This window comes from Coenobita brevimanus, chromosome 105, assembly GCF_032717465.1.
Source record: "Coenobita brevimanus isolate Jiangsu-jjx chromosome 105, ASM3271746v2, whole genome shotgun sequence".
NCBI lineage: Eukaryota > Metazoa > Arthropoda > Malacostraca > Decapoda > Coenobitidae > Coenobita > Coenobita brevimanus.
The window spans coordinates 26,119,812-26,132,791 of NC_137058.1; the positions used below are offsets into that span (position 1 = coordinate 26,119,812).

At 41.3% G+C, this 12,980-nt stretch overlaps 1 protein-coding gene across 1 annotated transcript; it reads left to right on the forward strand.

Annotated features, from left to right (window-relative positions):
• Window positions 1–416: 416 nt before the first annotated feature.
• On the forward strand, window positions 417–5,123 carry Sbat (LSMD1 domain-containing protein Sbat). Its single transcript, XM_080285302.1, has 3 exons — window positions 417–569; window positions 3,456–3,609; window positions 4,894–5,123. The coding sequence occupies exons 1-3, from the start codon at window positions 477–479 to the stop codon at window positions 5,016–5,018; spliced, it is 372 nt and encodes a 123-aa protein (XP_080141428.1). The 5' UTR covers window positions 417–476; the 3' UTR covers window positions 5,019–5,123.
• Window positions 5,124–12,980: the final 7,857 nt, after the last annotated feature.

Consider the following 12,980-nt stretch of genomic DNA (forward strand, 5'->3'; position numbering starts at 1 on the left):
GACATGGAGGCGAATTGTTTGTTACCACCTCATAGATTAAGGCATCAGGCTGTAGAGAGATACCCGGTAGAGGTTTTGTAATCATCTGGGGTGATGATTAAATGGATGATCCTGTGCCATGTTTTAAGCATGCAGATTTATACAGAGGTACTCCCTACGTGTCAACAAGTGGGTTGGTGGAGGGTTAGTGCCCCTCCCTGTAAAACAACTAACTCAAAGTCAAATGGCCACCCCTTACGGGATTATGGCGTCTGGCAATAGATAGATAGATAGATAGTGGTGTTTATCGTAAAATAACTGCTAAAACTACTAGTACTGATGGAATGAAAAATTGCTTTGACATTGATATTTAAACACGCACAGTAAATTATGATACAGTATTTCAAGTTTGTACATTTACACATTGCAGGTGTGGTGCATATTGTATTAAAAAGAAAAAAACTGCTAAAATTACCAGTAATCGCTGTAGGGTCAATATGAAGACGAGTGGAGATTTCCGAGATCATTTGGTGGACATGACAGATGGAACTAGGCTCGGAGGAACAGCAGACAAGCACCCACAGCACAAGGTAAGTAATTATTTTTCTTGTAATCTAACCTTGCCTAAAACTGCCATCTCTCCATCTTGAATGCTGAGTTGTAACAAAAAATTAATGCAGGAATATGATGCCAATCGTGAAGAATTGTTATGGGAAAAAATGTAGAGCCACATCATTGTCATTTTCTGCTGACGATGTAAATGAAATAAGCTGCTGGACAAAAATCTGTACCTACAACATGAAAAGAGTAGCTATAAAGTTTTGTGAACACTCCTAACCCCCTTTGTCAGTGCTTCACCATTTTAGAGGGTGACCTGAACGAAACTCACTTGGAGGTATCGTGTGTGTCACAGGGATGGCCCAGTCTGCTGGTGTGGGTGTGGGTGTGTAAGTAGGATTTGAATACCAGGTAACAATCCAGGATAGTCACTGATAATGCTAATTGAGCCATCCCTACTACACATAAGAAATTGCTCTTGAAGTAAAAGAGGAGCATAATGTATGGGTCACTGTATGAGATTCTTCACTGTGATCTTCCTCTTGCTATACTGTATTGTTGTTGAAATATCCATTTTTGAGCACCGGTATAACACAATATAGTGACAACTCAAACACTTTTCCATTATTCCAAAATAAGCAGTTGAACTCAGGTACTTTATATATAGTATTCTGATGAGCAGGAGTGGAGTGGGTCATTAAACTGGTCTGGGCATTTTTCCTTCAGGTCATCCCACATTTTCAGGTGGTGCAAGATGGCCAGCGGGAGGGACAAGAGAGAAAGATATTGGGAAATGATACGGGGGGATGGAGGAGAGAAGAGAGAAGGCAAACATTGGGGAGGGGAGAAGGACAGGACAAGAGGAAAATATGTAGAGAGGGAGAGACCCAGTGTTGTAGAGGAATAACCACTTATAATACTCTACCATGTCTTTAGAATCAGTTTGATTTCTTCATTTGGATTCCTTGTCACTCACTTTGTTGTCTCAACATAGCTGCCTGAACTTTTGATTTCCTTATCTTGTTTCTTATCGTGGCTGATTTTTGCTTCCTGAAATTATTTGCCATCTTTCAACACTTGATTATCAGGGGCCAATTGTAAATTATCAAACTTTATCTCTTGACTGAATTCTGGCTCCTGAATTTAGGCCCTAATTTGACATTTCAGCACATCATTAGCTGTGGCCAGTTATGAATTATGTCATTCATCCTTTCATGTATCATCATGATAGGCTACACCTCCACCTACTCTGTCTCTGCTATTCATTGTACCCACACTCACTCACTGCCTCTAATGCCATGGGTTGCTGTTTACTTTCTCAGTCAGAGGTCATTTTGTATCTCTGCAGCAGTCAGAAAACGAAAAGGCTCCTCTGTTGCTTGACAAAAAAGATTGGCATGAGATGTTCGTAGGCCCATGCCAAGTTATTCTACAGCAAATGGGAAAACACATGCAAGTACGCACGACCGAATACCAGTCCCATGGAGCACCAGCCCACCAGTCATTGCCTAAATGCCTGTATGGCCAGTACACTACTGCCATTGATCAGCTTTACTTCCTCTTGTCATTGTCATGCACATTACTTACTACTAGCCTCTCTTAACCTGTTGAATATAGGTAACATCCCATTTATTATGTTTGTGGTGACCCCAGACAGTTGTAGTCAGCTTAGGAATGGCTTTTCACACTGAAAGGGTTTACTAAGGCCATATCTAACACTTCCAATTCAAAAAGTTTATCATAAGCTGAATAAAATCTTCAGGAGATGGCAAAGATAAAATGAGTATGACCCCCAGGTGAAGTTCACTAACATAATTCACTGCAACTTTTATTCCTCGTTTACACCTCACACATTACTCCTAGTCATACAAGTCAGCCTAGTTTTACTGGCCCATGGACTGACATAGAGCCCAGATCTAAGACCAGCTGAACTATTATCTAGAAATTTAAAGTATAAGAGGATTCCTGGTCCTCACCACCCTCTACTTTTCAGGATTTGGGTATTTCTCTAACATATTTATTGTTTATCAATGGCATACAGTACTTTGGTACTTTTCCTCCATATGGGAGTTTTCTGATACACACAGAGTCAAAGGGGCGGCTCTTTACACTATGTCCTGACAGTGTGGATTAGCCTGTTGTTCCCCACCTTCCACTTTTTTTTTTTTTTTTTTTTTTTTTTTTTTTTAATAAAAACCTTGTGGTCTCATGAGTTCAGGCACTTCAGCTGGATGTGGCCCATAAGGGTTGTATTCTGAGAAGCTGTTGAGGTTTATGGCTCACATACAATACTGCCGCTAAGGGATGAGCAACAGGACACTATCACCTTAAATATCTGGACTGAGTAGCGTAGCTTTGGGGTCCCGGTGGGGCAGTACCAATCTGGGTTGTATGATAAACTAATACAGTACAAACTCTTAAATCTGAAATGCATGGTTCCAAAGGCTCTGCATGAAGTGGAATACTTGGGAAATTGGAATCATAATGATAACTATGTGAAAATCTGTTATAAACAGTCTAGAGTGCTTTGAACAGTAAATACAGTGAAGTACCTTTCATAAATATTTTATCATCATTTCTTATACATGTCTGCAAGTGAACTTTGTCTTCAAATAAAGCTACATTGATTGTGTGAGGAATATTTGCTCATGTAATGCCACTCAGGGATGAGTGTGGCTGGTCACTCTCTTAAATGTCAGGACCAACTTCCCTAGCCACGGGCTCCTATGTTTCTCATGGGGCAAGTGGATTGGATGATGGATAGATGGATGGATTGTGTGAAGACATGCAATATCAACACCCCTCTGTAACATGAAGAAATGTTTTGGAAATTGAAAGTGTTTTTTAAACTGGATGTTCAGATTTGGGAATTTGTACTGTACTGGTGTATTTTTAGTAGAAAGTTTTATTTTTGACAGAGCACACCAGGCCGAATGAACCTCGAAAAATGGCTGCATTCATCGATGAAGATAGAAATGACAGATGGGAGGACCCTAGTTGGATCGTTTATGTGCACAGACAGAGACAACAATATTATTTTGGGTTCCTGTACTGAACATCTCAGGCCAGATGGTAAGCCTTTCTTCTCTCACCTGCCACTTCAGTCTGATGCACTTCTTAACTTTATTGTTGGTGCTACCAGATGACTTATTTCATATAGTAAAGGCCTCTTGTACTGAAGAAATTAATGAAGCCAATGCAGGTATCTAACTCTTCCAGTTCAAAAAATCTTTCCTAAACTGATTAATGGCATCTGAAAGTAGAAAGAAAAAAATAAGTCATCATTGGAGAGAAGTGGGTAAGTGTATGCAGAAAGTATAAATCAGCAGTTGCAATGAAACTGTAATGAGAGAGTGTATGTCAGTGAGGTGGAGAGGAGGGGGAGACCAAGGATTAGATGGTGGGATGGGATGGAAAGATATTGGAGGGAAATGAGGTGCAAGTTGAAGAGAGGGCAACCTGATAACAGAGGTGATTCATTTGTAGCCACCTTTTCCAGTATTAGGGTGACTGACTAGATAGTTAGGTAGATAGATAGAAAATTTTTTTGTAAATGTCTAGACCAGTTGTTCTTTATGTAGTGCTTAGATACCCCCAGAGGGTATAGAAATGGAGTCTTGGGGTATCCAGCAAGGCATCCTTAAAAAAGTGAACAATTTTTTGTGTGGTAATACTTTCATACATAATAATTTGTTCATGAATGTTATTTTGTTGAAAATTAAACTAAAAAAAAATCTAATTCATCTGCTCACGGTCATTCTCTGTTCTGATTTTACTTATATGAAATTAAAAGTGAAAGGATTAATAATATTAGAGGGGAATCACATTGACTTGGGGTCGAATCTGGAGGTATCAGGGGCAAAAAACTTTAAGAACCACTGGTCAAGACTGTGTAGCCTAGCCCCAGGCCTTTATGCTGTATATGGGACAGTAAAGGATGGATGGATGGAAGAGTACGTATTATGTAGGAGCATGTGAAGTCACATGGAGAAAGACAGACAGGTAAGTGAGTAAGTAAAGAGCATTGGTGTTGACGTGAATGTGATTGGACGTATTATGTGAAACGGTTTACCATGTGGAGAGAACAGAGAATGAGAGACTGACTTGGGGAGTGTATGTGAGTGAGGTGGAGGGGGAGACCAAAGATGAGATGGAGGAATGCAGTAGAGAGATATATGAGAGAGTGTGGTGTAAGTTAGAGGAAGGTCAATAATTGGCAGGGGACAGAGTGACTTGGAGGCAGTTTGTTTGTGGCCACACCTTACAGGACTAAGGTGTCTGGCAATAGATAGATAGGTAAATGTTCTGCATTTTCTGTGATCTCTGAAACTAAATTGTTGTGTCCTTCCTTTGCAGAAGATGGCAGAGAAGAGGAACCTAGAGTGTTAGGGCTGGCCATGATCCCAGGTCGTCATATTGTCTCTATTTGCATTGATGAAGCCTCTCAACCACCTCAGCCATCCACAAGCATGTATACTTAATTGTCATTCTTGAGCCCAATTCCCTGTGTTTGCAAAGAGTAGAAGGATATGGAACAAAGCTCTTCGATTTCTTTGAGGACAAGAATCAGAGGATACGGTCATGAGACATGCCATTTATCTATTTGTTGCCTCAACCCGGAAGGAAGTAATAGCCAGGATATGTCTTAGTAGTACAACTCTCCAATAAGAAGTTTGACATGTTGGTATAATTCATCCATTCAGACTTGTTGGGAGTTTGAAGCTTTTCTAGACCGCACACATTGCTATGCCTTATGAACTGTTCCTTGTTTAGTGTAGCAAAGCTTCCAGCATCCATAGTAACTGGACAACAGATCTTCACTTGGTGTGAACCCTGGTTATGACTTCCCTCCAACCAGTGGAAAGGGGTAGAGGATGAGCAGAAACTATTTATGGCTTACAACTGTACAATCTGCCCTTCCTTTGCCATAGGAGGTAACAGGCTGCTTGTAGTTTGGTACAGATGCTGATGGTGGTGTTGCTGTATTCAATGCCAGTGCACTGAATAGTAGTACTGTAGTAGTGACCCCAAGCTCATCTGAATATGAACCCAGTGGATTGTAAGGTGAAATTATCAGTATGAAGTCCACCATCCTCTTTTGGGGGGAGCGGGAAGGAAAATGAGGGATGTTTGTATGACCAGGCAGCGAAATCACTTGGTCATATCGGTGCCACCATATGAAAGCATCCCTCTCCAGCACTTAGCATACAAATATATATGCAGAGTTGCTTCCACAGATGAATTGTTTGCATGGAAAGAATTCCAAACATTGTAAACTTCATTCAGGAGGTAAGGAGCTCACTGAGGATTCCATGGTAACTGTTCTAATAATTTTCATGTTAGTGGTTTGTGTGCTAGCCAGCTTCACTGCCAAAGGTGATCATGGAACTTGAAAGAGTGAAGGTTTTGTTGCTTAGTATCTTCATAGCTATGACTGTGGAAGTGGCCTTACTTTTATATGTAGGTTACAACACCAGTCTTATTGTTTCTGTTACTCACAAGTGCAACCAGTGAAAATAAGTCATGAAATAGTAATGAATTTAAGTTTTAAAAAAGTTAATTTAGAAAACTTCTGGTACACTAATACAGTATCATTATTAAGGAAGTACTGTATATAAAACTACCAAGATTTATTTATGGACCATTTCTGCAAGGTGGTGATGCTAGTCAATAACAGGTTGTGAGGTATTCACTGAAGCTGTTTGGTGTTGCTTTCATTGTGTTACTCTCACAGCAACTTACTTCATGTATATTAAGGTGTTCTGTAATCTCAAACCCAGATGAACTATTTTGTATTAATTTGTTGCGGTCTTGAATTTTATTCGGTTTAGAAGAATATTTTCACAACTGCAAGAGTTAAATGTAGTCTTAATTAACCCCTTCACCACTAAAGGTCCTTCACAAACTGAATGAAGTCATCCACAGGTATCAAAAATATCCAAAGAAATATGTCACTACAGTAGATTGAAGGGGCTAATGAAGGTATAGCACCATGTAACATAATGCATTTTGTTACGATATAGTCTGTTTATCTCATCTGACAAACCTGGGCCACTCCCACAACTTGAACATTAACTCATACAGTAGTTCCGTGAAATTTGACAAGCCATAGTTACGAGATATGAATGAGTCTCCTTGGTTACTAATGAAATTTATACTCCATTCTATCAACACCTGGCTAATAACTAAGCTGAAAGAATTTACAGATTTTTGACAGATAAAACTAAACAGTCTATACTTGAAGTACAGGATGGTCCATGTATGCACTCTTCAATCTCATACGTTGCGAGGACAACTCAAATTTCCTTTCGTGGGATTGAGAACATTTTGGCTGCCCCGTGAAATCACAACTCTGTGTTTACTCTAGCTTGGCCCTGATTTTTGTCTTTCAACATATTTCATGTAGATCACTGGCAGTGAAAGACAGTTATATGGCTCTTCATCATTTCCTTGGCACATCATGACTAGCGGCATATTCTAAAGTCAGTCTATTGCTACAACTTAGAATTTAACAGTTGGCAATTTAGGCCAGGTTATAGTACTATACATACATCCTGCCACCCATCCATCTTCCAATCCTGTGTTGCCTCATGAGGAGTGTAGGAGCCCGGGGCAAGGCATATTGGTCCTGACATTTAAGATGAGAGGCACCAGCCTCATTCATCCCTGAGTGGCATTACGTGAACAAGAAACCCCAACCCCTTCGATATAAATCTACACAGGCTTAATCCAATTGGAGCACCTTAATTACCCACTAAACCATCAGGTGCCATAATTTGGTTATATGGTGTTGTAGGTAGGTGGGGGCGCTCACCATCCACTCACTCAATGTAGTGCTGCATTGGGTGTCTACCCATTCATCTCTTCCATCCTTCCTCTTCTGTCTTTCTTTCCTTCACTCTTTCCTCTTTCTCCTGCCTACGGGTGACTTTACACTCCCACTTCTGTCTTTCTTTCCTTCATTCTTTCCTCTTCCATCTGCCTATTGGTAACTGTACACTGAGTGACAAACCAAATGGTTTCCTGTACACCAGGAAACCATTTACTACGCTGTGTGGTAACCATATAACCAAATTATGGCGCCTGGTGGTTTGGTGGGTAATTAAGGTGCTCCAGTTGGATTGAGCCTGTGTAAGTTTATATCCAAGAGGTGGTTGGGGTTATTGCTCAAGTAATGCCACTCAGGGATGAGTGAGGCTGATCACTCTCATCTTAAACGTCAGGACCAACTTGCCTAGCCCAGGCTTCTACGCTTCTCATGGGGCGACATAGGATTGGATGATGGATGGATGGTTACTGCCCAACAAAGTAAATGGTTTCCTGGTCGTACAGGACACCATTTGGCTTGTCACTCGGTGTAGAGTCACCCATAGGCAGAAGGAAGAGGGAAGAATGAAGAAAAGAAAGAAGAAGAAGGAAGAGAGTAAAGGCCAGACACCCAGAGCAGCACAACATTGAGTGAATGGATGGTGGACACCCCCACCTACCACCTAATACATACCATCATCATCTAATCCTGTGTTTCCCCTTGAGGAGCATAGGAGCCCAGGGATGGGCAAGTTGGTCCTGACATTTGACTCATAGACATACCAATGACGACCTGCATCGTCATGCGTTTGTCAACCTCTGACGTTAGTATGACGACTTTGTCATCAGATGTAATCTCTAAAGAAATATTTAGGGAGTCGTCATTTTTGTTGGATGACGGGCAAAAGTGGGTGGAGCTAAGCCTGCCACAGCTGGTGCGTCCGTGCTCACTTGGTTTGCTCACCTCCGTGAGGTGTGAGGTTTCTCACAGGTAGGATGTACACCTTTTGACCTCCCGCTGAACACTTCTGCTCCTTTTTCTCGTGTATATATGTGGCATTATTATTTAAGAAAATACAACAAATAATGCATTACTGGAAAGGAAATTTATTCTGATACATATTGAAGCAAAGAATATCATTACTTCTTGAATAGTTTTTTTTGGGCGAATATTTTTTTAAAGGACAGTGTAAAACTTTAGCATGTCAGCTAACTTCTACTCACCTTTTTTGCATTTTATTTTATACATGTGTTTTTGGTGGACTGAAGAGGTGAGACAGGCTGTGGCACAAAAGAAGAAAGCATACAATGAATGGATGAGAAATAGGGGCGTGGAAGAAGTTGAGAGGCGGAAGAGAGAGTTATATGTAGAAAGAAAGAGAGAGGTGAAAAGATTAGTAAGAGGGAGTAAGAGAGTGGATGAGGAATTTGGAAGGAATTTGAGTGTAAAGTGGAGGGACTGTAAGAAAATGTTCTGGAAAGAGGTGAAGAGAGTAAGACAGGGTGGAAGTGAGGTTAGCAGGGGAGTGAAAGATAAAAATGGTAGATTACTAGTGGAGAAGGGAGAAAAAGTGAGCAGATGGAGAGAACACTTTAAGGAATTGTTGAACATACAGGATGGAAGTAATGCGAGTATAAGTGGCTGGGAGAAGGAGGGAGGTGAGAAGACAGGAAGAAATCAGTAGGATAGAAGTTGTGGAAGCAATGAAGAAAGTTAAATTGGGGAAAGCCCCAGGAATTGATGGAGCGTGTGGTGAAATGCTGAAGCATGGGGGAGAGAAAGTAGTAGAATGGATGTGGAAGATGTGCAGATTGGCCTGGGAGGAAGGTAGAGTCCCGGAGGATCGGAAGTCAGGTATAATTATTCCCTTGTACAAAGGAAAAGGGGAAAAAGAAGTGTGTGGTAATCATAGGGGCATTTGTCTTCTTGGTATAATAGGAAAAGTGTATGGTAGGATACTTATTGACAGAGTTAGAGAAAGAACAGAGGAATTAGTTGGAGAAGAACAGGGAGGCTTTAGGAAGGGAAGAGGTTGTGTAGATCAGATAATCATTCTTAGATCTTTAGTGGAAAAGTTTCTAGAGAAGGGAAAGAAGTTGTATGCGGCTTTCATGGATTTGGAGAAAGCATATGACAGGGTGGGTAGACAAGGATTGTGGAAAATATTAAGAATATATAGAGTAGATGGGAAGTTGTTGAATGCTGTGAAGAGTATGTATGATGGTGCTCAGGCTGCAGTGCGTGTGGATGGTGAACTGAATTTTTCTCTTTGGAGGTTAGGTTGAAACAGGGATGTGTCATGTCTCCATGGTTGTTCAATCTGTACACGGATGGGGTAATTAAAGAGGTACAAGGTAGGGTAGTGGATGCTGGAGTGGCCCTGGTGAGAGAGGATAGTGTTTGGAAACTCCCTTTACTGTTGTTTGCAGATGATACTGTGTTGTTGAGTGAAGACGAAGGGGAGCTGCAAGGCTTGGTAGATGAGTTTGGGAGCGTGTGTAAGAAATGGAATCTAAAGGTGAATGTAGGGAAGAGTAAAGTGATGGTCTTTGAGAGAGGTGAAGTCAGTGAATGTACAGCGAGGGTGGATGGTGAGGAATTGGAAAATGTGAGTACATTTAAGTACTTGGGTAGTGTGATGAGTAAGGATGGAGGTTTGGAGGGTGAAGTGCTTGATAGGGTACAGCAGGGAAGAAAGGTTGCAGGTTCTTTGAAAGCAGTGATAAGAAACAGGGAAGTGAGCATGGAAGTGAAAAAGTTACTACATGACAGTATTGTGATACCAACTCTAACGTATGGAAGTGAAGCTTGGATGTTGCTGGAAGGACACAAGTCAAGAGTGAGAGCAGTGGAAATGAGTTATTTAAGAGGAGCCTGTGGAGTCACATGGAGAGACAGGCTGACGAATGAGGATATAAAGGAGCGTTGTGGTGTTGATGTGGATGTGATAGGAAGCGTTATGAGGAACACACTGAGGTGGTTTGGCCATGTGGAGAGGATGGAGGGTGAAAGACTGACGAAGAGAGTGTATGTGAGTGAGGTGGAGGGGGGAAGAGGGAGGGGGAGGCCGAGGATGAGATGGAGGGATGGGGTGGAGAGGTATATGAGAGAGGGGGGTGTGAGTTGGGAGCAGGGCAGTGAAATGGCAGGGGACAGGGCAACGTGGAGGCAATTTGTTTGTGGCCACCCCAAACGGGATTGAGGCGTCTGGCAATAGATAGATAGATAGATAGTATTTTTGGACAATGTATGACAGAGCAAAACTCTTCATCTTCAAAATGAGACCAAAGTGGCCTTTCTATGATGAGTAGTAACTTTCCTACGAGTGTTAGAAGTAAAATATCTCAACACGACTGTTCTGAAAGCTCTTGAGTGAGTTATGTGCACAGCCAGAATTTACGCTCCTCCCTTTACGGGATAGGGTTAAGATGAGAGACACCAGCCTCACTCATCCCCGAGTGGCATTACGTGAGCAGTAGACCCCAACCACCCCTTTGATATAAACCAACACAGGCTCCATCCAGTTGGAGTGCCTTAATTACTCACTAAGCCACCAGATGCCATAGTTTGGTTTTATGGTAACCACCCAGAATAGTCACCAGGTGTAGGGTCACCTGTAGACAGAAGGAAGAGGAAAGAAAGAAGGACATAAGAGGAAAGAAGGAAGAGAGGAATGGGCAGCCACCTGAGAGCAGCACTACATCGGGTGAGTAGATGATGAGTGCCCCCACCTACAGGAGTATAATCAACCATACATTCAGTGGACATACCAAAGAACACACTATGTAGCACAGAGAAGGTTATTGGAAGTAGAAAGACTTGCAGGGTAGACAGTGATAATGCTAACTGAGCTGTTCCTGAACACAAGACTTAAGATATGCAATACATGGGCCATCCTGTATATAAAACCTGCCATCATAGTACAGGAGTTACAGGAATAGTTCAAAACTCTTTAAGTAACTTTTAATATGCAGGAGTCATGTACAGCTGAGTAATATTGACCAGAGTAACATCCTGCATGTGGAGTTAAATGTAGTGAGAGAGACAGATGAAGTGAAGGAGCATTGTGGTGTTGATGCACATGTAATTAAAAGTGTAAAGAGAAATACCTCTGAGATGGTTTGGCCATGTGAAGAGGGAGAATGAGAGGCTTGAAGAGTGTATGTGAGTGAGGTGGAGGTATAGAGAGGAGAAGGGGGAGGCCAAGGATGGACAGGGCAGCATGAATGTATTTTCTTTGTGGTCATCCCATATGAGATGAAGGTGCCTGGCAATAAATAGACAGACAGACATGCTGTCTAACAAAGGATTAATGCACTAAGCCTGGGGACAATGTTTCATTTTATTTAAGGATAGTTGAGATTGTTTGGACATGGAAAGAGGAGGAGGGAGAGGGTCTAGCAGAGAAGGGGCACAGACATGAACATGGAGTGAAGACTGAGGAAGACTTGAAAGGAGGTGGTAGGGAAGTTAGCAGAGAAGAACAATAGGAACCTAGAGCCAAAATCCAGCACAAAGTCAGATCATCGGCTAGTTAGCAAAGTAGTAGCTCAGTATTGGGACGAGAGATGGCATCAGGTTAAAAAAAAAAAAAAAAAATGCTGATGTCAGTTGCTTCTAAACATAATCTCAGTACAGTTTTATTCAGCTTGGGATAGACATTTTGAACTGGAGAGGTTAGATGAAGTCTTAATGAACCCCTTCATTGTGAGAACCCTTTCATGAGTTGAGTAAAATCATCAGATAGCAGCACGAATAAATTAAAGTGGATGCAAATTGAATTCAAAGGGTTTTATAAACACGTTAATTGTTGACATTTGCTCTTCAGAGCATTAAAATCACCATCCAGCCCCTCTTTACACTATGTTCATTTTGAGTGAGAGATCTTGAGCAGGTCCCATTGGTATCCTAACTGACATAATTAAGGGGAAACAAGTACCATCTGACCCTGTCCCCCAACCTTCCTTTGTTTTAGGAACAGTGCACTGTTACTCCAAAGACATTAATATATTAACCCTTCCACTTTTGGGGGGTGCAGGTTGGACACCCCCCACATGGGAGTTTTGAGCTATATAAAGATAATTGTTTTGATAAAATATTCCACAGCAAAAAGCAGACCATAATTTTCTGAGTAAAATGATGTCTGACATGATGTAAAGAAAAAAAATAATTATGGTACCTGTGTTGTGAGGTGTTGGAGGTCCTCCAATGCCAGATGTATGCCTTTTTTTTTTTTTTTTTTTTTTTTTTTTTTTTTTTTAAAGCAATGCTTTCATTTTCACTCTTATCCAACAAGGTAACCTGAGTCATCAGAGATTGCTTCCATCACATCCAATTATACTGCCACGGCAGCAAAACTTCTCATACCGCATGCTTTGACATACTGTACTTCTGGTATGTGACAAAAATAATAGACATTAAAATGGTCCTCCTGTGATGGCAACTCCTCAGCCTTACCACTTTCTGATACTGAACCACAACTGGACCTCCAGTACTAGCACGCAAATATAAAAAATCCAGAAGACATATACAGTATGTACCACCCAATGGCTACAGACATTTCCTTAGTGGCACGTTGACATGCCACCCAATGTGAAAGGGTTAATTGCCTTATTTCTGAATTTATAATACAAAA

Bases quoted from the DNA above. Each gene is read 5' to 3' on its own strand.
- Sbat (XM_080285302.1), top strand. From the start codon at position 477: ATGAAGACGAGTGGAGATTTCCGAGATCATTTGGTGGACATGACAGAT. The intron at 570-3,455 runs GTAAGTAATTAT...TATTTTTGACAG, and splicing joins ACAAGCACCCACAGCACAAG to AGCACACCAGGCCGAATGAA. The intron at 3,610-4,893 runs GTAAGCCTTTCT...CTTCCTTTGCAG, and splicing joins TGAACATCTCAGGCCAGATG to AAGATGGCAGAGAAGAGGAA.